This window comes from Lichenostomus cassidix, chromosome Z (genome assembly GCF_008360975.1).
Source record: "Lichenostomus cassidix isolate B80296 chromosome Z, HeHo_3.0, whole genome shotgun sequence".
In the NCBI taxonomy this organism is placed as follows: domain Eukaryota; kingdom Metazoa; phylum Chordata; class Aves; order Passeriformes; family Meliphagidae; genus Lichenostomus; species Lichenostomus cassidix.
Genome location: NC_139511.1, coordinates 31,427,321 through 31,450,777, shown reverse-complemented (window position 1 = coordinate 31,450,777; position 23,457 = coordinate 31,427,321). Strand labels below are relative to the sequence as shown.

Below are 23,457 nucleotides of genomic sequence, written 5' to 3'. Positions count from 1 at the left end.
GCATCCTGGCTGTGCGGGCAGGGCTGGCCAGAGGGCTGTGCGAGGGCTGTGGGAGCCAGGCCCACGGAGGGCTCAGAGCCGAGGACTCTATGCACGCCGTGCCGAGCCGGGGCCGTGCCATTCTGTCCCGTCCCGTCCCGTCCCGTCCCGTCCCGTCCCGTCCCGTCCCGTCCCGTCCCGTCCCGCTCCATCCTGCGCCCTGGGGAGCACCCGAACCCGACCCCCATCCCAAACCCGACCCTGATCCCGACCCCGACCCCGCCAGCGACCTCGACCCCGCAGCCAACCCCGCGCCCCGCCCGTGGCGGGCAGCGCCGGCCCCGCCCCTCCCAGCTGCGAGGGCCAATGGGCGCGGGGGCTCGTTTGCATATTTGCATATTACCCGGGACATAAGGGCGGGCGGGCAGGAGGGGCCCAGGCCGTGCTGGGTGCTCCCGAGGCTGCCCTGCCCATCGCAGCTCTTCTGCGCCGCACTTGTGTTTAGTTATCATAAGTTTTTAAAGAAAAAAAACTTAAATTTTTATTTTTAATTTTTTTTTTCGCGCCGAAACTTTGGTGCTGCGGCAGGAGGCGAGATGGGGAGGAAGGTGTTCCTGGCCGCCGTGTGCCTCTGGCTGCGCTGGGTGGCTGCTCTCGGCGGTGAGTCCCGGGACGGAGGGGCCAGGACGGCGCCCGGGACAGGAGGTGCACGGGAGCTGCCGGGCCTGCCTGCTGCTTTTGGGAAAGGGGCGCTTGGGGGGACGCGCTGCCGGCATGGCGGGAAAGGGGAGTCTGCAATGTTTCCTTTGTGAAGCTCTCCCGGGGTGCTTGGGATGCTGCGGGACCCCGGTGTCGTGAAGTGGGGGTTGAAAGGCGAACCACGCTGCGGGGAAACTCCTTCGTGTCAGGAGAGACCGGGAGCCTGTTCCCCAACCGAAACTCAGGCACAGTCTGCCGGGCTGATGGCGCGACCTGTTGAGGTTTGGGATGTGTTTTTTCCCCAGAAACAAGGTGGCTTTCGAGAGTCCCTTGCCCCAGCAGGGGATTTGCACAGCACTAGCACCACGGTAAGGTCCCTCATCTCCCTCCTCTGTGGGACTCATCCATCCCAGCATCCCAACTTCGTACAGCTCTTGATCCTAGACAAGGCAAGGCTGAGTTTCATCATTAAAGTGGTAATGTGTTCGAGTTGTAGTGAAGCCTGTAATGAGCAGAATCCATTAGGGGAAAAGTGAACAGAGGGATGTATTCTCTGTAGATTCACTTATGGCTGTGTTTGCTCTCTGCCTGTTGTACCTCCACTTGCACCTAGGCACCCTGTCCAAGCTAGAGCAAGTGGAACATGTGTAAATGTTGACTGCTAGGTGTTCACTAATGCTCTCTCAATCACAACATGATTGAAGTTGTTATGAAAAAAGTGACTAGTTTTAGGAGGCCACTACTCCTCAAGCTTAAAAATGTTAAAAAAGCTCTTAAAATGTTGTTAGCAGTGCCCTGTCACAGGCTTACTTTCTTACACTAATCTCCCACACGTGGTATCTATCTTTAAAAGTTTCTGGCCCTAGAAGAAAGAGTGGCTGTAGCTCCTAGACCTGCTTTGTAATCCTAAAACGGAATATATAAACTGGCCTTTTTTTCTGCTGTGGGTGCCTTTGTTACTGCTTTGTGTACAAGGAAGCTGAAGGGAAGTATTCAAAAGTAAGAGGATGGGGTGCTAGGGTACAGCGAAAGGAATGTATTCCAGCTTTGAATCCAATCTCGTGCCATCAGAAACAATCAAAACCTGTTTTCATCACAGTATAAAAGTTCTATACAGTAAAATAACTATCTTCCCAGAGAAAGCTTTCATCCCTGCAGGAACTGATTTGCCACAGACTTACTAATAATTATATTATTTCTTCTTTGGAGCAGGTTCTATGAAAGCAGTTTGTGTGTTCATCCTAAAGCAATTCAAGCCTTTAGTTTCACACTATTTCTTGCTTACCACAGTAAAAAAAAATTTGAAACCACAGAAAACACATGATCCAGCCCTCCAGGAATCCAGAGTATTTAAAAAACAACATAGAAAAAAACTTTCTAGGTGAAGAAAATGTTGGTGTTCTAGGAAAAGAGAAAAACATTGCTAGGAATACATTCAGATCCTTATTTTCACCAGTGTAAATCCAGGGTCAGCATATTTACACTACTCTGTGATGTGAGCTGCTGGCTTTTTCTTTGGCTGTGTTTGGGATAGACATACCAGGGCAGCTGTGGCGTGGCCTTTTGAGAAACAATGCATTTCTGAGAAGGCACGGAGGTGAAGTTCTCAGGCATCAAGTTGTGCTGGAGATTAGCATGATCACTAGCACTCCTGAAAGTTTGCTGGAATCTTCTCTGTGCAGAAGTACTTGCATGATAGGGTTTTCTCATGCATCATCACCTCCATATTACTGCAAAGTCTGACAGTGGTTGCATTTTAATTGTCTTGGCATAATTTCAGATATCCCAGAGGGACTTATGGATGGCAAGATCCCTGCTGGATTGAGTTCCAAGTGTCCCATCTGCAGCTGAGCAAAGATTTGACAGGGAGTACCTTGGAGAGTGGTAGGCACCCCTGTGTACAGTGCGAGAACAGCGGTTTGCCAGCTGCAGAACTTGAGCTGGGAGGTCCTTGCTTAGCTTCTGAACTTGTTCCCGGTAGCTTTTCAGAGGTGTTGCTCTTTCCATTGGCCCCACCTGGGAAGTGAACCAGAACGTACTCTCAGGGCTCTGCCATTAAGGAATACATAAATAAACGTGAAGTTGTAATATTTTTACAGCAACGTTAAACAATAACCTGACTTGTGAAGTAGGTTTCCTGGGATTGCAACACACTCTAGTCTGCTTTCAGTTTATAATGTAGATCAAATTAAATGATAACTGTTTCTGTGTAATAAACCCTTTATTACAGCTGACTGAGTTTGCTTCAGAACTCTTAGGATTTCAGTATGAGTGATTGATGGGTGATCCTAATGCTGATTGTTGGCTGAGGGAAGATGTAGTCCAGTTTACAGCTGGTAAATATTTGATGTTATGTGCAGATGTTTGCTGCTGTGCTTGTGTGTGCATGCGTGTCTCTGTGGGTTATAGATAACACAGTCTTGCAATGTACTTTCTAAAGATCTTTACACGTAGTTAATAGTATTTCCATTTCTGAGTACATAATGCTAGGAAATCGTTATTTATCAAAGATTCCCCTTTTAAAACCATATCTTAGGTGTACTCATTCTGGCAAATGCATTGTTATCATAGTTTGGCAAGCTGTGTGATGTGGGCAGTTTAACTTTTGATTAATGTTCCAGATGTTCTTACTTCCTCAAGACTCACATTCTCCACCCAGCTGATCAGTGGTAAACAGTTTCACAATCAAAATAATTGTCAAGCTGCCTTGGGCTTCTTGTGAAAAAAACTTGCAACTTAATTTTCTTGATTAGTGTGTCAGAATACCTAAAGTTAGGGGGATGCTTTCAAAATTGATAATTGACAGGAGTCCCTAACAGAATGGAATTTCACAAGTTGCAAGTCCAAAGTATCACAAACTTTGAACGGAAAAACAAAACTACTGACTTTTCCCTGTTAGTGAGCTTCCCCCCCCCTCCACTTTCTTTGAGTTCTGTGAGATTCTCAATACCTTGATGCACAGGACAGCTTTTTTTTTTTTATTTTATATGTATATGTGGAAACTCAGACTGTGGAAGTAGGGGTCTAAAAAAAGCATCAGAAAACTTTGTATAGCATGACAAAATGGCAATGCAGGCTGTAGACCTTTAGAAAAGCCAGTATGCATCTGGAATTGGTCAATTAATTCATAATGCTGTTCCCTTTTCCAGTTCCCTAAATAATCCCTTTGTAGGTCATGTTAGTTGTAAGCACACAGCAGTAGACAGAAAACTTTATTTTGCAACAGGTGGTTGTATTTGTAACTGTGTGCCTGGAAACTTTGGCAATACACAACATGTGCCTTTATACCTTTGCTGAACTATGTGTGGGAAAGTGTAATTTTCAGCAAAAGCATAGATTTATTCTTTTGTCCATATATGTTTACTTCCAGTCTGTTTTATTCAAGGCATTGTTTAGAATTGGACTTACATTCTTGTCAAGAAAAGCTGCTTTGGTATCTCAACATGGATGTATGTATATTTTTTGATCTCTAGTTTCTGTACCTACATTATGCAAAATGTGATGTGAATTCAGATAAATTTTTGTTCACCTTTCAGAAACATGCTGAAAACTACCAATTTTTGGGTTTTCCCTGGTGTAATTAACTGGAGTTAAAATGTATTATTGACTAAACTTTGGTGTGTGCACTGACTCACTCCACTTCTTTGTGTAAGACTGGGGCCTGATGGTTCACTGGCTCAGGACATGATGCAAGGAGACTTCTCCCTTTAAACCTGTGAGGAAAAGGTCTATGGCAAAAGTCTATGAATGATAAAGATTAGTTATTACTTATTTTTTTAATAGACCAAGAAATATGATGAGGTACAGAAGCAGAAATGAGAAATGCTGATTTTCTGAAGTGATATGCTATGTAACTTCTCTGCTTCAGGTTTAAAGGATGGTACATTAAACCTTTCAGGTTTAAAGGTTGGTCTGTGTGGTGAGTGTGTACATACTATGTGTACCTCTGTACCGTATTTCTAAAATGTATTCTGCAGACGCTCAGATGTGAGGTGGTACTGCAGCATGTGTGCAGCACAACATTAGGTGTAGACAAGGTATCTTGTACTCTGAGTCACACAAAATTTGCAAAGACAAACTCAGACAAATTCTGAGGAAATCTTCTTGATGAGCACACCATGAAGAAGTCTGCAATAAACTCCGCTACACACACACTTCCCTCATCCAAAGGGTATCTCGCCTGCTGTCCATATGTGGACATAAGATAACATGACACCTTTTGTGGGCATAAGATGATAACAATAATTTCTTCTGACTTTCTAATTCCTTATACAACATAGTTAAATGAAAAGAGTGGCTGCCTGCCATCTCCCTAACTCATGGGCTGTTGCTTTGCAGCTGCTGCTTTCCTGGTGGTGACTGTATCGTAGTGATTTTACGTCTTCAAATCCCCATCAAAGATTTTTAGACTGTAACACGCACATATTTGTGAAGCACTTAGCACTTCTTCAGTGGCAGATGCCACTGTATTGCAATCTTTCTAAGCTTCGTGCACTTTTCCAAGTGCACCCTTAAGTATAGCACGCTTCAAATTGTAAATTTCCTATAAGCTTGTTTTCAAAAGAGCTGTGGTCTGAACTTACATGCAAATTCTATCATGTGTAATTGAAAACACACTACAAGACAGGATATCAACGTAATTTAGATTTTGGATGATTATCAGATAAGTTTAATTCAGAAGGGAAATGATATCTGGGTATGAAAGGAAGCACTATTGACTCGTGAGCAGGTGGACTATTCTTGTTCGTCTTCCTGTACTAGGAGGGAGTATACATAATTGAAAGTCCTAGTGTTGTATGCTTTACAGCTGAAAGCTGTTCTTGTTCCTTTTGAGATTTTACTGAGTAAAAAGTTATAGCTGATGTTTTACCAACCAGCCTTTGGGATCTTAATTTTTCTGGCTAAAAAGTAAATAATATAGTTATAAAGATATGTTTCAGAAAAGTGTTTTATACTCTCGATGAGAAAAAGAAATTTTGAACATGCAAAGATATAGGAAAGGGGCAAACATTTGGTTAGTTTGGTAAATTTAGCTTTCAGTAGGTGGGTAAAATGTTATATTTACCATTATGTGAATCCTTCTATTGGCTTGGAGGAAGGGTAAGGTCTATGAAAAACACCTTTCTTTAGGAGGAAGGAGGCAGGAAGGGGGCCCTCAGTGTAATTATCTTGGATTAGCTAGCCAGCCTAGCGCACTCAAGGTCAAAACCTAAAGCTGAGTACTGCCTCTGTTCAGTGAATGGTTCTTGCTTTCCTGCATGTGCTTTGACAGGTGAGAAATCCTGCTGAACGTGGGCAATGTTAAGCCATTGATTATGAATGACAAGTTTCTCTGAGGCTTTTACATAAGCATTTGTTGCAAGACTGTGTGCTGGTTTTATACCTTATGCAAGAGGTTATACTCTGATTTCTTGTGACCCTCGAAGCGCACCAAGAATTTCCCAGAGTTTATGGAGCTCCTTGAGCATTAGGTGAGGTCAGGCATAAGTCAATGCCCTGCTGTGTATGGTAACTTGAATGAGAAGACCAGAAAAACCCTTTTGGAAAACAATGAATTGTTAGTTATTCATCACCTGAGTGATGCAGCACAACTTTATGCAGAAGTGCAAATCTACCAGTTATCATAGAAAACTTCATCTGCAATGGGAAAAAGAAGAGGAATGGAAATCTGTTTTGCATGCTAGCATGAGGTCCTTGTCCATTTGTATTCCCTATGGTGGCTTGGAGCCATTCGTTTGTGTTTTTAGGAGTTTATGAAAGGTTGGTGGTGGTCTCAATGCCAGGAAAGACAACACTGAGCAGGACAGAGTTGGTATAAGTTCAGCTGGACTTGAAAAGCAGGCAATCAGTATTTGCCAAACTCAAGTTGCCAAACTATGGCCTGGGTTTTGAAAAGTTAATTACAAGGTCTGCTATACATAGAGGCATTTAAGTGTTGAATCAGACATAAAAAGAGGAGACATTTAAGTTTCTTGCCAAAGGAAATAGTGAGTATGAAGCCTAAAGTCACTTCTCTGTCTTGGCATGAAAAAAAGGATTACTTAAATTTTGAAGGTGTAAGCTGGAGGGAGTAAACTTTGCAGGCCATGACGTACTTTGTTACCACCAGTGCATGATCTTCACCTCCTTCCCCACCCTGGACTCAAAATAGCTTCAGGCAGAGGAGGATAGTTTTCTGCAGCTTATTTTTCTGTAGTTTATTAGATGATCTGAAAATGCACTTCCCTCAAAATGGACTGTTGGTTTGCTAGTTCAGTTTCTCTGATGGATGTCTGATCTTCTCACCTGCTGTTTGTTCGTCAAAAGTTAAAACTAGCATTTTGTAAAACAGTGGTGACTTCCGAGCTCTTAATACACTGCAACTACATGGTGTTATAAAAGGCCTTGTTAGGCAGTGGTTAAGGTGATGAGGTGATGGGGAAGATGCACCACCAAAATATGTAATAGTGTAGTAATAACTTGCTGCTTTCCTGGATGACTGTCTGTGACAGTCCTGTGCAGTTTTCTGTACTCTAGTGATACTTAAGAGGTTTCCTGTGTAATGTAATGGGGAAAATACTGACTCTTAAAATGGATTCATACCTCTCTGACAGCTCAGCAGATTCTTACTGTTTTAGCAGGACCTTGGAAGGGGAGCTGTTTTCACCCTTTGATTTCCTCTTTACTTGGCTATTGTGCGGCCTTTGAGTGCTGTAGGAAATGAATACCTCGTGTCCCATATTTGAGTGTTCTGGTTATCTCTCCAGCATTGTACTTGTGCCTTCTGAATTTGTCCTAGTACTCCTAAAATGCTGCTATGTTTTTTGTGCTCTTACATAGCAGAAGCTGAAAACAATTTTGAGGGAATTGAGAGCAAGTTTTCCTTACGGACGCCTGCAGAGCCTGATGAGGATGTCTGCTACCTGGTTCCTGGGCAGGTGAACAGCCTGGCACAGTGCAACTTCAATCATACCAGTAAAACCTTTGTGGTCATCCATGGCTGGACGGTAAGACAAACAGGGAGGAATCTCCCTTTTAACCACACTTCTGGATAAACTGTGCAGAGGTGTCTCACAGATACATTAATATCTTTTTTTTTAATTAAAATCTCCAAAACCAACAGGTGACAGGGATGTATGAAAGTTGGGTGCCGAAGCTGGTGGATGCTCTGTACAAGAGGGAGCCTGATTCAAACGTCATTGTGGTGGACTGGCTAGATCGAGCCCAGCAGCACTATCCAGTGTCTGCTGCATACACCAGGCTGGTGGGAAAAGATGTTGCTATGTTTATTGACTGGATGGAGGTAAGACATGGAGATGTCTGTGTTTCACATAATATCCTAGGATACAAAGCGGCAATGATGCAGCTGGGTTAATCATCTCGTGTTGGATAGACTGACTTAAACTCATGCAGATAGTAATTCTGCTGGGAAAACTTCAGCTTTAGTCTACTGGTTATCTCCTACTCAGAGGCCTTTTGTGATGCGTTCTAGAAACTTTCCCTTGTGGTCTGGGGAGCCCTGTGAGCCCACAGTATTTCTGAAAGCTCTGTGAGAGGTAGCTATAAAAGACAGGTTCCTATATAATATACAGCAGCCAGCCCTTGGGAATCAGAAATCTGCCTTTGGAAAATACTTAGGAGATCCAGAAACTGGTGGGGAGGGGGTGGTTGAAAACCTTTATAATACACAGCCCTGTGTTCTCTTCTTTATTCTGCGTTCCTTTCAAGCTTAGATTTTGGCCATAAATCAGTTAGATCAAGAAATCTACTATGGCACAAAATTATGATAACTATGTTTTTTCTATAATAGAAGAAACACTATGTGTAGTGTTTCTTCTATTACTCATAGCTCAAAGACCCCAGTATTAACAAAACCTTTTATTTTGTGTCTTCTGATTTTTTTATTTTTTTTATTTGCCTTTGAACTTAAAACAAATTGTTCTCTTCTGCAGGAGCAATTCAATTATCCTCTCAACAATCTCCACTTGCTGGGGTACAGTCTAGGTGCTCATGCTGCTGGGATTGCTGGTAACCTTACCAAAAAGAAGGTGAACAGAATTACTGGTAAGAAAACCTGTGACTGTAGAGTAGAGACTCCCATCACTTCCATACTGAAATGTATTCCACTGAAAAATCACCAGGACAATTGTTGCTTGCTGGCAGTACTTTGGTTATGTGTTCATGATTTAGTGAAACAGTAGGGCTGCTATTTCTGTAGTAGAACTGGAAAAAGATTCAGAAAAAACAGCAAAGGTGGTGAGTCAGAAGCCTTTGTTTGCTTCTTCACAGGAAATGTGTGAGTAGGCCATGATAAAAGAGTAACTGGGGAGGGTGTGGTGGGGACTGACCAAATCCACGGCTTGGGAAAGGTCACAGTACCTCCTGCAGCTTGAGAAATTTGGCTGGTTATCTTTATCCAGGCAGTCATTCCTTGAAGCTGATTGGAGCCATTTAAAAAGAGCAGGAGGTAAATCTTGCTGCAGCAAGTTTAGTACCTGCAGAACTCTTTGCCATGGTATGATGCAGATGCAAGAAGCTTGTATGGGCTCAAAGGGAGACTGGACTGGATAATCAGAAGATTCAGTGTGGGTTATTGAAAAGTTAATCATAACAGGCTCAAGAAATATTCTAGGCTAGAATTAATACTGTGCGAATTTGGGGAAGAGGAAGGGGGCGTATATATGCTTGCCCTGTTATTTGTGCTTAGATATCTGTTTAAGGTGATTTTTGGAACTGAGAAGTGTGCTAGACAAGGCAGAGTGCATGGCCACTCTGGAGCTGGTTTACAACCCAGCACCTGGAGAGCTGAGCCACTAGCACTGATCTCAGTGACAAAGGAATTGCCAGCATCAGCAAATGAGGCTAAGAAAATTGCTCATCTGTGGTGTCATTGTTGCTGAGAGAGCTTGGGAGCAGTATTCAGAAGAGAGCCTGGCTCCTGGCACCCTTTATCATTTCACCTGAGCCTGGCTGTGATCCCAGATCCACAGGCATGCTGAGAGGTGGGCTAGGCAGCAGTCACATCTGGAAAGGTTGAGTTCTGAGAAGTGGCGGATTAAAATAAGGGGGCCAAAACACTAGTCCCTCTGCCCTTCCTTTCTCTAAGGTGCAGCTTTGCTGCTTTCACTGAGGCTGCCAAATCATTGACATGCCAGTAGTCCTCTGTTACACCTCCACAGTTGCTCTTGATGCCGAGGATGAACGTTTCCCTGGGAAAAGCAGAGCGAGCAATGCAATGTGGCCCCTGAAGCCCTCACAGCTGAGGGGGAGGCAGCTTAGACCCAGTGAAGCTAACTGTGGGTGAACATCACAGGTGTCTGTCCTCAGCTGAGGGCTGCAGTAGAGATGTGTCCCTTCACCTCTGCCTTCAGCCATCTCTCAGGTAGTTGTCTGAGCAGGAGATAGTACTTGTTCATTGGCAGAATAGTTCTGGGCTTTTCTTTGTGTCGGTGTTGCAGCAGCTTGACAGTTTATCATAATAATCCCCTTCCCCTTAGGTATGTAGACAGTGGAGCCCTCATTTGTGTTTCCCACTTGGTCCCCTGGCATGGATTTGTCAGCAAGACTTTTCCATACTTCAGACACTTCAGATATGAGTAATACAATTCTTGACAGAAGAGGAAGACATTGAGAAAATACTTATGAGCTTGTTTCTTCCATCCACTAGAAATGCTACAGCTCTGAGGAGGTTGGCTGGGCTTCCTTCCATGTGTTTGCATACACTTTTTTTTAAACCATGAAACATTTCAAGGTAGTGCATTTTATTTTTCTGTATACGTGAATGTTATTTAAATGATCCCTCTGTAATGTTTGCAGGAAAACCAATCCAGTACTCAATACTCCAGCCCAATGTATCAGTTGAGTTTGACATTTGTTATCAATGACGTTGTCTTGGGCAGACAATAATGTGAGCTTTTCATTGTGGTTTGCCCCATGAAGGGCTGGATCCTGCTGGTCCTACCTTTGAATATGCTGATGAACTCACCCGTCTCTCCCCGGATGATGCTGACTTTGTGGATGTCCTACACACCTACACCCGAGGTTCTCCAGACCGCAGCATTGGAATCCAGAAGCCTGTTGGACACATTGATATCTATCCCAATGGTGGAGGTTTCCAGCCAGGTTGCAATTTGGGAGAAGCTCTGCGTCTGATTGCTGAAAAAGGCTTTGGAGGTGAGGTTGCTCTGATACAAACAATATAGCATTCAGAGGAAAACCTGAATAGCCCTGCAAAGTGTCTTGCAAGGAAAGATTTCTGTGAGGAGCAGGAATATGTTCTTTCAAGTGCTTTTAAAAACCATCCTGTAAACCCCAGCTCTGGCATAGTGGATCATGCCTGACAGCATTGCTTAGGGGTTTTTATCGTTATATGCACACGTGTATACATATTATGCATTTTTGTTCTTTCAAGATGTGGATCAGCTGGTGAAGTGCTCCCATGAGAGATCCATCCACCTCTTCATTGACTCTCTCCTCAATGAAGAAAAGCCCAGCATGGCCTACCGTTGCAACACAAAGGAGGCCTTTGAGAAGGGCCTCTGCCTGAGCTGCCGCAAGAATCGCTGCAACAATTTGGGTTACAAGGTCAACAGAGTGAGAACAAAGAGAAACACCAAAATGTATTTGAAAACCCGTGCTCAGATGCCCTATAAAGGTAGGTACTGCTTGCTTACTGGTGAGTAAGGCTGGTACTTGTGCACAGCTGTGTGTCATGGTGGGTGTGTGCTGCAGATGACAATCCTGCTGCCTTGATGCCTGTAGTGAGCAGCAGGCAAGCTGACTTGTAGTTTGCCATTGAACACAAGTCTAAGAAAAGTGTCGTCTTGCTCAAGGTGTGGATGTGTGGGGTAGAGTAGGAAAAGGTATTTTGTAACAAGTTTCTAAGTAGCAATAGTTAGACTTAGTCTGGTGCCTAATCACTTGGAGCAGCTGCCTTCCAAACTTTTTCTGTGTTTTTCATCGAGATGATTACTTCCTTCTGCTGGGGAAATAATCAGCAGAACTCATTCTGATGAGCAACTTTTATTTAAAGATATGCAAATATCAGATTTATGTCTTTGGCAGTGTGTTTGCTATGGGGACACTAGCCCCCGTTAAAATATCACAGCACTTCTTGATTCCAGTTGCCTCTGTGGGAGGTCTGAGAAGCTGAGAACCAGGAGGTTTTCAGCTAGGAAAATAGCTTCTGAGTTGGATTTTACTACTTTATTTTCCTCCCTAGCTTTGCCTTTACCCCAGGGTGTGCTTATAGTGTGCATTTTGTGATGGACCAGCAATCAAAAGGCACATTCTTGCAGGGTTAGAACAGCTGCAAGACTGATGTTCTGTTGGCATTCGGTGCCTAATCTACAGTGTCAGTGGGTGGATTCTGTTTTTCCTTTTACCAAGCCTCCTCTAAGACGAGGGCACAGCTCACTTGTTTAAAGTAAAGGATAGCAAGTCTTACATGTTCAATACCAGGTTTGAAGGTGATGCTGCATACTCTGGGGTTATTACAGTGGCAGCTTGAATGCAGAGGTTAGTTGCAAGAGCTACAAAGGTGTTCTTTAATGGTGACTGCGTTGCTTACTAATATTTACCTTCTCACAGAAATAGTTCCCTGGATACCTGCAGGGAAAAAACCCTCACTTTAATGAAGTTGGCGTATTTTAGCATAGGATTTTCAGAGGTGAGGCAGGGTGGTTTTGTCACCAGTTGTCTCTTTAGAGGTTGAGATTTCCTAATGGCCTTTTCTTTTGTATTCTTCCAGTCTTTCATTATCAAGTCAAGATCCATTTCTTTGGGAAGACTAATATGACAAAGACAAACCAGCGATTCTTGATCTCTCTCTATGGCACTCTAGATGAGAGCGAGAACATCGCTTTCACACTGTGAGTAGCTACAGAAACAACTGAAAAATACTCTTGAGTATACCTAAATTTGTTAAAGCCTCAAGTAAAAAACTTGTTCAAGTTCTAGCTACAGTAATCTTACAGAGTCCCAGAATTTGCTATTGTCCTTGATCAAGGAGTTGCATTCACTTCTGAAAATGATGAACCAAACCCTACAGGAGGTCTTTTTGATAAGACATCTGAAATATGAAAACATGAAGTCTGACCTGCAACTCAGCCTAACAGGAGTTTTTCTAGCACTTTCTAATTTTCTTCTCAGTGTCTGATACCATATTCCAACTGTGTTAAATCTTCTAAAAAGTAGACTTCTGTGTCTGAAGGCTTCAGTGCATAAGCTAAGGGAGACATGAGATTTGCTTTCACAGCTCTGCAAATAAGTAGACGTTTGTGTGTACATCCCTGGACATGGGCTGGCAGGGAATGGAGCTGGAAAGCACTGAAGTTTGTTCTCTGCTCTGGGGAATGTAAACTGTTTCTGGATCATGGTTATCTGGCTTTTCTGAGAGTTACCAGCACAAGAGAGGTCAACCTTTGCCTGGCTGACTGTCCCAGGATTTTACCAACCTAGTTATGGAAGGATATTCCTTTTGTCTCTACAAAAGCTTAAGGTGGTTTTTTTTGTTCCTTATTTGATCCATCAGAACTGTGCAGAAAGTTGCTTCCTTCTCTGGAGTACAAAAATCCAGGTTCTGCTGCACTTGAATTTTGTCTGTCCAAGAGTTTCATTTTTTTGGGTTTTTTTTTCTCATTCTCCTTCCCACAGGCCTGAAGTCTCCTCAAACAAGACCTTCTCCTTCCTGATTTACACAGAAGTGGATATTGGAGACCTGCTTATGCTGAAGTTGCAGTGGGAAAAAGACACCTTGTTCAGCTGGTCAGACTGGTGGACTCCTTTCACATTTGACATCCAGAGAGTCAGAGTGAAGTCAGGAGAAACTCAGAAAAAGTAACTTGTTTTGATTGTTGTAAGCTATATTAGTTTTAATCGACAGTGCTTTCTGATTTCTGGTATCTCACAGGAACAAACATGTTAAGCAGTTACAAACAGGTGCAGCACTGATAATTTGGGCTCCAGTGGTATCAAACCACCATTTCTATCAGCCAGGAAAGTTGTTTACTTTCACTGGGATCTGCAATTTGTAATCCTACTCCCACATAATTAATTTGTATCCCTCTGTTGTATCTACCTTAGGTTAGTTATATTATGCAGGAGAGTATCTCCATGAACCAGCACCAGTGACTGTGTTTGCAATTTCTCTTGTTCATTTTCATGCTGGGTGCTTGCGTAGGTTTTGTCACAAAGAGTATGCTTATGTGGAGATTCTAAGAAATCATTCCAAAAGTGTGTTTGCACAAGCAATTATTGCTTAGTTAAGCTGGATTTTCTTAGGGGTTGAATACCGGAATGGTGGACAAAAACTGAAACACATGACTGTGGCAGGACATTACTAATGCGTGAATGTTAAAACATCAAAGTCTGAACAAAAGTGCTTTGACATGAATCTGTTGAAATACTCATATTCACTATAAACATAAGATCTGTTTGCAGAACATGGGCCCAGAACAGAGCATGTGTGTCCTATGTGTAGTGTAGTAAATAACAATAAGTTCCTTCTTTGAATAAATAGGTCAGTCACTTGATCAAAGAGCAGTTATCAGAGCTGAACAAATATAGGGGTGGGGAAAGTACTGGTAAATAGAAAAGCAAGTGCTCAGGTTTTCTGGAAATTGCAGCCTACTTAGTTTGCAAACATTTGAGTGAGTATGGCTTTCTTCCAAGTTCATTCACCTGACAAAAAACTCACATAAGGACTGGTGTAAATAAAAATCCAAAAGACTTCAGGCTAGAACTTCTGCTGTCTTAGCCACAAGAAGATTTTATGCAAAGGATCAGTGAAAGTTATGGCTATGGTTTGATGCCCGTGCATAATTCATTTACTAGTTTTTCTTGCACAGCATTTCTTTTGTCACAGAATTCTCTTTTAAAAATAGCTTTCTCACAGGCTTGCAAAGTAGTAGTGCCCCACATGACAGAGTATAAACACTGTTTCCAAGCACCAATCTTCTAAGATTAAAAAGGGATGTTTGGCTCAGTCATGTGATTTTTTTTCCAATATTTATTCCACAGAGTGGTGTTCTGTTCTCGAGATGGCACCTCACATCTCAGTAAGGGAGAAGATGCAGCAATATTTGTGAAATGCTCGGAGCAGCCTGTCAACAAGAAGAGAGGAGGGTATGAGTAATTACGATTGGGTTTAGATTGTTTTATTACCACTTGAGTAAAAAATTTCCCATTAATTGACTTGTGCACTAGTCTTCTGAAGGCTTCAGAAGCAGCACAGCTCCAAATAACCAGAGGTCTGCTTATGGCAGCTTTTGCAGCTTAAAAGGTCTTAATTTGCTTCTCTGCTAACCATCCTGGTGTGGTTGTCAGCACATCTGAACAGCAAGTAATAGTCACTGTCTCTCACAGTCACTCCATGGCGAAGGATAAGGGACTGTTAGAGAGGGTTGCAGGCAAGAGAGAAGAGCCTTAGCTGAAGAATGCTCAAAATTCCATACTGAATCAGTTCCGAGTCCTCCCTCCTCACTGGCTAGCAGTAGACTTGGAGGCTGGTACAGAAATGGAGCAGGCATATGCAAGTGCCCTTCTTTGCACACCACTATCTGATGGCAACTGTCAGCTGCGTGAATTCCTGGGATTTTCATCTATGGATCAGAGATTCTGTCTTTAATAGCCCTTGGTGCACTTTAATATTTTTATCAATAGTTTTTCTGACCCAGAATAAGTGTGGGGACACTCTTTGGACTTAGTCCACTAAAGTTTTAGATAGAGAAGTGATTATTTTAGTTTGATTGCTCTGTGTGAATGGTCTCATGGGGACACTTGCAGACTGAGATTTAGCTCTGCATAAAAATGCACATGTGCTGGCTTGGACTCTGGGACAATGACCTGGGGAAGCCTTGAGACCTCTGTGGTGTACCTGATGTAAAATCAAGCAGAAGCCAGGAGAAGCCCAAGCATGTAATTTATTTTCCCGTTAAGTAGGGAGTTTTAAAATCTTAATTCTCAAAAACAAGACAAGAAGGAACAAGTATCTTACATTTTCCTCACCACCTTTATATTTTTTTTTTTTCTCCACAGCTCCAAGAAAGCCTCTAAAGAAAATTCTGCTCATGAATCTGCTGAATCTGCTTAAGTGACAAGAACCAAGATTTTTCACACTGGGGAGGAGAAGAGTCTGTTCATCCCTGTGGACTGGATGTTCAGAAACAAATATATAGAAATATTTATCTGCTGCTGGATTTTTGCCTGCTATTCTTAGCTATTTTAGAGACTTCTTATAAGAAAGTCTCAGCATACAAACTTACTAACCATAAAGATACATTATTCAAATAGTTAAAAACAGAAAGAAACCTGCAAAACAGCTTGCCAAAGTTTGGAGTGCTGAAAAGAAATAAGTAATTTTGCTTAATCATGGTGCCTTGTGACAAGGTTTCTTGACATCAGATCTTTTATAGCAGTTTTTTAGTATTTATTGAAGAGAAACAAAGCCCTGTATGTGGTTTTATTTTTTTGTTGTTGTTTTTGTTTTGTTTGGGATTTTTTTGGTTAGTTGGTTTTTTTGTTCTTTTCAGGAATCTTTTGAAACTAGACAGATTTTCTTCTGTCTTGGCTAACTGAATTTTCAGGCAGTTCAGTGGAGAAAGGTCATAGTTTTCAAGTGTGTGTTTAGCAAATAAGTAGGTTTCCCATGTGAAAAAATCTACCTTTGCTGTGTGTATTACTAGAAGGTGTCAGGGACTGACTTAATATGGGGATGAATTTTTTAGTTTGTGGTTATGAATGTATGTAATTGGGGTTAGATGCCAGTGCTGCTTAGCAATAGGTATGATCTGTTAAGCTATATACTTCTATGCCGCTTATCCTGGAATAAATAACAGTTGTAGGAGAAGGCAGCAATGCCAGTGTCCTATGCAGACACTTAATATTTTATCTATGCTTTCAGTTGTCTAGCCTTCAACACTGTGAATAAGGAACTGCAGAGGAATTGAGCTACCAGAAAATGCAGGAAACAGATATTTCCCCCCACCTCCACCCTCTCCCTGCTGCTTGCGTCATGTATGCCAAAACCATCACAGTCTCTCTGCTCTTTGACACCAAGTGTCAGTCATGCAGCTGAGTGACTGCTGTATGCAGTTTTCAGTGCAAGTGAATCCACTTGATAGCTGACAGGAATGCTCATACTTCCCAGTACTGGAATAGTGACTGCCAGTGATCGACCTCGGTTTGTTTCTTGGCTGTGGTGCAGTGCTAGGAGCTGCTTGGTTTTCTGCCTTGAGAGGGAATTCAGCAGGAAGCAGAGGCTGAGCCAGTTAAAAGCAGCCTGATTGTCTGCTTCACAAGAAAGAGTGCTCTGAAAAACTGAGACACTGAAATTAGCCATGCTGCGAGTTGGCAAAAATAGGTATATTGAAGGCATTCTGCTTCCCCATTTGTAAGTAATATATAATTTTTCTAGTGTGCTGAAAGGTGCACTAGCCCTCTTTTAGCTTTTTAGAGGATTAAGAAAATGCTGGGGAGCTAAAAGGGCTTGAAGGTAGACACTTGGAGAAGTGTGATATTCACTATTAATGCTGGGTGTTGTAGTCTTTGCCTGCATGTGCAAGACAGCATGGAGATGGTGATTTCTCCAATATCATCCCATCTGAAGAGCAAAGAAAAAAATGTATGTGTTTATGTGCACAGTTTGTTTCCTTTTTCCAACTGTAGCTCCTAGTATATTTGGGGATAAAAGTCTGAAACAGTGCAATATGTTGGAAAATTAATAGCTCTGAAATTGCTCACATTTGATTAAACTACAGCAGAGATGTGATGAGTCACTGAGGGTGGGGTTGAGTATTGAGCCACTGCATTTGAGATCTCTAAAAATAAATACAGTGATTTATTCCATATAGATTCCAGTTTCTTGCAATTTTCTCTTAGGAGTTAAATTCTTCAGAAACAAAGTATCTGGACAGCTGTGCTCTTAATACAGGATCAAATACAAACACATTTAAAACTTGGATACAAAGTAGTAAAAATTCTTTTCATAAGGAAACATGATTTAGCTCTGGATGTTATTTATTAGCTGTAAATAAGATATTTATGAGTGTAAAGGTAGTTTGTATATATTGCTAAAGTTGCCACCAGTCTCTACATCAATACAGTTGTGTAGTATTAATCCTGTATATAGCTTTCAGAGATTTTTATCAACAAGCCACTTGCATTGCATTGTTTCCTGTGTGGTTAATACTTTTTTTTTTTTTTTTTTTTTTTTTTAGAAATCTCCTCAGTTTTGTATAGAACAGAAACACATGGTTTTAATAAAATTCTCAGACTGATACTGAAGTCACTACTTTCCTTTTGATGAAACAATCTGCTGTATACGTTATACCTTATATGTGAAGGCCAGAGCCTATCCTTGAATTCTGGGCTGAGATGATGGAATGAGACACTTAAAAAAAAAAAAAAAAGGCAGTGTGTGATTTCTGCACTGCCCTCCCCCATTTCATTTTGGGAAATGCAAAAATCATGTATTAAGACACCAAGGAATCAGTGTGTGAAAGGAAGCAACCCACATTATAAAAGAAGTAGCTTTCCACCTGCAGTTTGTTGTTTTCAAGTTTCAGGCCCTTTTAAGAACAGTTGAAGAACAGTCCTTATTTTGAAGGGCTCATATCCTTCTTTTTTTTTTTTTTTTTGGTAGATGTCAGAACTATGCTTCTGCTCCATGTTTTACCAAAATAGAGATGTTCTGACCTTGTGGGAACAGGAGGGAAGCACCAGTCCCTTACCACCATTATTGCTTAAGGAAATAACAGTCTCTGAAAAATCACATTCACCCATGTTTCATGAGTGCAATGGAAGGGGATTGCTGGAATTAAGGGGGATTGTGGTGACATGCACATGAGGAACCATATTAGGAGTAATTAGAGCAGCTTGAATTGATCCTGGGGAGCTCTGTCTCCAACACTCTTACTTGGTCAAAGGTGACAGCTCTTCGACAAGAGCAGTTTCATTCCTTGTGAAAGCAGAGGGAAGCTATGCCATGGAAAATGGATGGCTAAAGAGGATGAATGGAGGGAGGGATGAAAGAGGGAATGGAAAAACTGGAAGGGGAAGGGAAGAGGGAGGGTAGAGAGTACCCTGAGGGAATCAGTGGAAGAAGGAAGAACCCAATCTGAAAACTGGAATGCTTGGAAGTACTGGCAGTGAGTGTTCGAAGGACACTGTTGTTTTCTCTGTGTCAGTCTCTGGGTTAGGGGACTAGGAGGACTCCTACAATTGTACAAGACAAGGTCTGTGATCTCATCTCCTACAAACACCATGGAGAAACTATTATTTTAACATCACAGCAGCCTCAATACACTAAATGTGTTATTAGGAAAAGCAGAGAAAGAGTTTTTGGTTGAGGGACAAGAATCCAGGTCTCTTCTGCTGAACTTTTAGACCCATCCCTGGGCTTCTTTACTCTTGCATCTTGCTCTGCAATGCCCAGCCACATCAGAGAAGGTGATGATCCCTGCTCACTCTGCCAGCTGTGTCTGGAAGGGGCTGGAGGGAATAGACTGTCCAACAGCCAACCAGTGGGTAGACAGACAAAGGGACATTTTTGGCTGGAAGGAAAGAGTGAAGAAAAATGTGCCCGCAAGATGAGGATATCCTGACTCAAGTTTCTAATGCCTAGATTTTAATTTTCATATTTAATTCTGAGAAGTTTTTGGAACCAGAAATGACTTTGCTCTCTCTAGGTGTCTCTATACTTTCTCCATTCAGATATAGTTGTGTGCCTGCTCTTTTGCGTATTATGAACAAAATGTCAAAGCTTTCTTCTTGGGATGAGCAAGACATTGTGCATGTGTTGTTCCTAAAGGTCAAAACCAGATATTGAAAAAGTTTCAGTAAGAGGAAAGGATTAAAGTAGCTTTAGTGTCTTCCTTTTTGTTTACAGCTGTCAGTGCAAGGCTCTCCATATTCTGACTGTCAATACAAACATAGCAGTATTAATATCCTCAGGTCCAAAGGAATCAATCCAGTTTCCATCATTCAGGAAAGACATTTCCATCTCCTCCTGCTGCTTCTTCCCAGAAAAGTCTTCTAGTCAAATGTCTTTTGTAGCAGGTCTGGAAAATCACCAGTATATGCATAAGTGAATAAAGGGATTAGCATTCTCTAGTGGCTGAAGGAGAACAAGGAAATGAGAAGAGGAAGGGAAGGGAACCATTTGGCAGAACATCCCATATGAAGCTTGTCTTAACAATGCTCTTATATCCGTGTGTGGTGCTATCTCTGCTCAGCAACACTCAGAATGCTTCCCTAAATCAGCTCAAGTTAACTCACACAGAACAATGCATCCACATTGCAAATGCAGATGCTAAATGGGGACCACTTTGGACATAGCAGGTGTTAGTGTGGGGGTGCAGTGCATTTTCAATGACGTAATCTCCCAGCCATTCCTGTCAGATAAACACCATGTTCTTCATTGTAGGCCCTTCCTGTGGGAAGTGACCCAATGTCATCAGTCTCACTTCTTGCCAATGACACTTGGAGAGCATCTGGTGCTGTTCATCACCCCACCATGGAGAACCATTCAGTGAGCAGTGAGACCGCCTGCCTGGTCATGGGTTACAGTCCCCAAAAGAGCCAGGAAGTGAGGGCATGTCTCATATTGTTCCACCTGCCAGAGGCTTTTTTACCCACAATTAGCTGTAAACCTGGAATGTGCTAAGTAGTGAAACAAGAACACTCCAAATTCAGAAATTAGGAGCAGTAGGAACAGATTCCTGTGCTAGAAAAGGTTGAAAAGTTGCTAAGAATATTCACGCATTTTCAGAAGAAGCATTGAAAAAGGAAGACTTCTGAAGTTCTGCTTGCCATGTCCTCAGGCTTTGGCCAACTCCTGCTCTTTTCCTCTGACAGGCTTCAGTCAGGAGCTTTTGAGTTTGCTCCCACAGCCTGAGAAATTGCTGCTGCACAAGACTGCCTTTGGACTCACTTCAAATATTTGGGATTACAAAACCCTCCAATGGGTAGCTGTGTATGTAAGCAGGGGGCTGCCATTCTTGGGCTTCTAGTGAAAGGGCCAACTCTGCCTTCAGTGAGAGACACAATCAAAACTCCACAGAGGCTAGGAAAAATCTTTTTGCTGACACTGTGGTATTTTGTGGCTTTCCTAACACGTGGCACAAGACCCCAGATTTAAAATGAAAGTGCGGCTCAAACTTTCTTGTCTTTGATACTCTTACGCAGTGTTTCCAAACCCAGTGCGTGTAATGTCAGGTCATGACCTGTTCAGACACTAGGTTAAATATCAGCTCTGAATGTCTTCGCACAAATACTCCCAGCACCTCTTGGCAGTAAAAGCGTTTTTATTTATGGGACATCAGAACAAACTGTATAATTGCAGTATTTTAAATAGCCCCCAATTAAAGTTAAAACAAAAAAAATCAACTAACAAAGAAAACCAACCTGAGCAAAAGACATACACAGTACCTCATTTAACATCTGGGGGCTTTTGTACGAAGGTGTGAAACCAAGACAATCCCACGCAAATTCTACGGTTTCCCTTGCCCTTCTTGCAGGCAGGCATGGGCAGTGGGAGCTGTCTCAGGGATTCTCCCCCTTGTCTCCAGCTCACTGCTCTGTGTGGCACACTAACCACATGTCTCAGGTGGTTTACTCCTTCCAGATCCTTGCTAAGTCTTGCTCCGAAGCCGGCATGGTCACATTGATTCTCAGATTCCTCACTGCTGCCAGGCTTCATAGGAAGAAACAGCACAGCTAGAATGGTTGGTTCCTGGATCTGAATCAGGGGGCTGATCAGCTTGACAGCCTTGATCAGCCAGGAGACTTGACAGAAATCTAAATGTTGGAGAATTTTGTTACGTGTCAGGATCAATTTTGAGTGAAATCAAAACAAAATCAAAACAAGAATCAAAATGCAAGAGCAAAAATGTCTAAGAAAAGGCAAGAAGGAAGGACAGGGTCTTTGATGTTGCAGCAAGTTGTACAGTACTGTACTGTAATATGGTGAAAACAACCCTACCGAGACTTGCACAACAGGACTGTTAAACATTCTTTTGATTTTAAATACATATTCTCTTGACATGAAGAAAATTGAAGTGTGCACCAGAGGCTAGGTAAACATTTAAGTGCTTTACACTGTGTTGGTATCCATTAAAAATATTAAGTCTGCAACAAACCAATTCCAAAGAAAATGTATATAGATCCACTACAGAAAGATCACCAAGATTACAGAATAAAAAGCAAGATATAAATAAAGGTTAAAAGTAGAAGCACATATTCAGAAAGAGGAATAAATTAAAAGGAAGAGGAAAAGCAAGGAAGAAGAACCCTGCCTTAGCAAATTATTCCACCCAGGACACCCACCCACATATTCTTGAAGGTAATTGAGCTATTATTTATACGTTCATATGACTAATTTTCCCCCTTTTTAATGTATTTATAACCCAGACACAAAATTAAGCCAAATTTTTTGTTTATCTTGGCAAAATTTTGCCCTTTGCTAGCTAAGTTTTTCAGTACAAGGGTAAAAAGTAGATCTTAATCTCTCTGATTTTATTTCCCAGGCCTTAGACAGGAAATTCAGGTCAGGCTCCATGCAACAGAAAGACTCCCTCTAGTATCAGTCTTCTTTTAATGTCCTGAGCACAGAGCACTGAGGGAGTAAGCAAATGCCTACACAATGGCTGATCCAAAATATGAAAAATGCTTGGGGTTTTTTTTTTCCCCTTTTATATTTATAGAGCTGTATTCATGTGTCCTGCTGCAGTTCTTTGTTTTTCTTTTAACATCAGTGCATTTAAAGACCCTGGGGAGAAATCAGGGAAATGCTGGAGAATATTCTGTTGACATTAATTTTACTGCCATATTTAGTGTAAAACTAAAAAAAAACCTTGTGTTTTCTTGGATAGATATTTTTTAATGAAAGGCTGAAGCACACAGTCACGTTCAAAACTGAGTGTCATTTCCCTCTTTCCCTCCTGAGTTTGAAAGCATAATTTTGAATTTGCATGGGAAGCATCAGGAGAGAAAGAGGGCAGGCCTTCTGTACCAGGTTTATTTGGGGCTTCTTGTCAGTGTTCCAACAACCCTCTCTGAGACATTTCAGTTGCTCAGTGGTGCCTCTTCTGTCTGACTACTTGCTGATCATCATTTTGTTTTCAGCTGCTTTCTGACAGGATCCCTATGAAAGCACCCCTTCAGTTTTCAAGGTAGTAGTCCCATTACCTTCAAAATTTCCTTGGGCATCTTAGGAATAGGGATAAGTGAAATTACATGGGAGCATTTTCTTCCAGACAAAGTGTAACTGAGTTGGCAAAGAGCTCTGACAAGTAGCTTTTACATAACCAGAGAGAAGAACTTGTATTTTCTTACCAAGCTTAGACCAGATGCTTGGACATCTTTGTGTAGGTATGACTAAGTCTCTATGACCTTCTCTCCAAACTTATCCTAGCTTGCTGCTGAATCCTGTTTTCCATTTCTCCTTTCATTTCTCTTTTGGCAAAGTTTGCAGAAATCAGCATCCTTCCTCCTACCAACGCCCCTGTACTCCCTGTCCCATGACTGCATAGGACCCTGGTAAATTTGTGTGTTACTCTTCACAAGACTACCCCGCCTCCACCCAGATAGCAGACCAGCCTGCATCAGCTATTTCTCTCAGGGTCCTGAAATATTTTTTTGCCTTTTCTATTAGGTTCCATTTAACCCCAGCATGAGGTTTAACGACCCCAGAGATGAGGAGAAAAAGGTATGGTATTGAGATAACAAAACAGGTGCTTGGAAGTCCTCCAAAAATTGATCAGAACAAAAGGACTTAGCTGTGCAACTTTCTTCTCAATTGCA

At 42.0% G+C, this 23,457-nt stretch overlaps 1 protein-coding gene across 2 annotated transcripts; it reads left to right on the top strand.

The window, feature by feature from the left end:
* The first annotated feature begins 399 nt into the window (after positions 1-399).
* Positions 400-17,933, top strand: LPL (lipoprotein lipase). 2 transcript variants are annotated; one of them, XM_085043826.1, is made up of 10 exons: positions 400-639; positions 7,501-7,664; positions 7,781-7,960; positions 8,610-8,721; positions 10,597-10,830; positions 11,069-11,311; positions 12,407-12,527; positions 13,312-13,494; positions 14,677-14,781; positions 15,694-17,933. In XM_085043826.1, the coding sequence occupies exons 1-10, from the start codon at positions 576-578 to the stop codon at positions 15,746-15,748; spliced, it is 1,461 nt and encodes a 486-aa protein (XP_084899952.1). In that variant the 5' UTR covers positions 400-575; the 3' UTR covers positions 15,749-17,933. The 2 variants fall into 2 exon arrangements, with proteins under 2 accessions (XP_084899952.1, XP_084899951.1); XM_085043825.1 differs by having other exon boundaries at positions 7,498-7,664.
* Positions 17,934-23,457: the final 5,524 nt, after the last annotated feature.

Bases quoted from the DNA above. Each gene is read 5' to 3' on its own strand.
- LPL (XM_085043825.1), top strand. From the start codon at position 576: ATGGGGAGGAAGGTGTTCCTGGCCGCCGTGTGCCTCTGGCTGCGCTGG. The intron at 7,961-8,609 runs GTAAGACATGGA...TCTCTTCTGCAG, and splicing joins TGTTTATTGACTGGATGGAG to GAGCAATTCAATTATCCTCT. The intron at 14,782-15,693 runs GTATGAGTAATT...TTTTCTCCACAG, and splicing joins GTCAACAAGAAGAGAGGAGG to CTCCAAGAAAGCCTCTAAAG.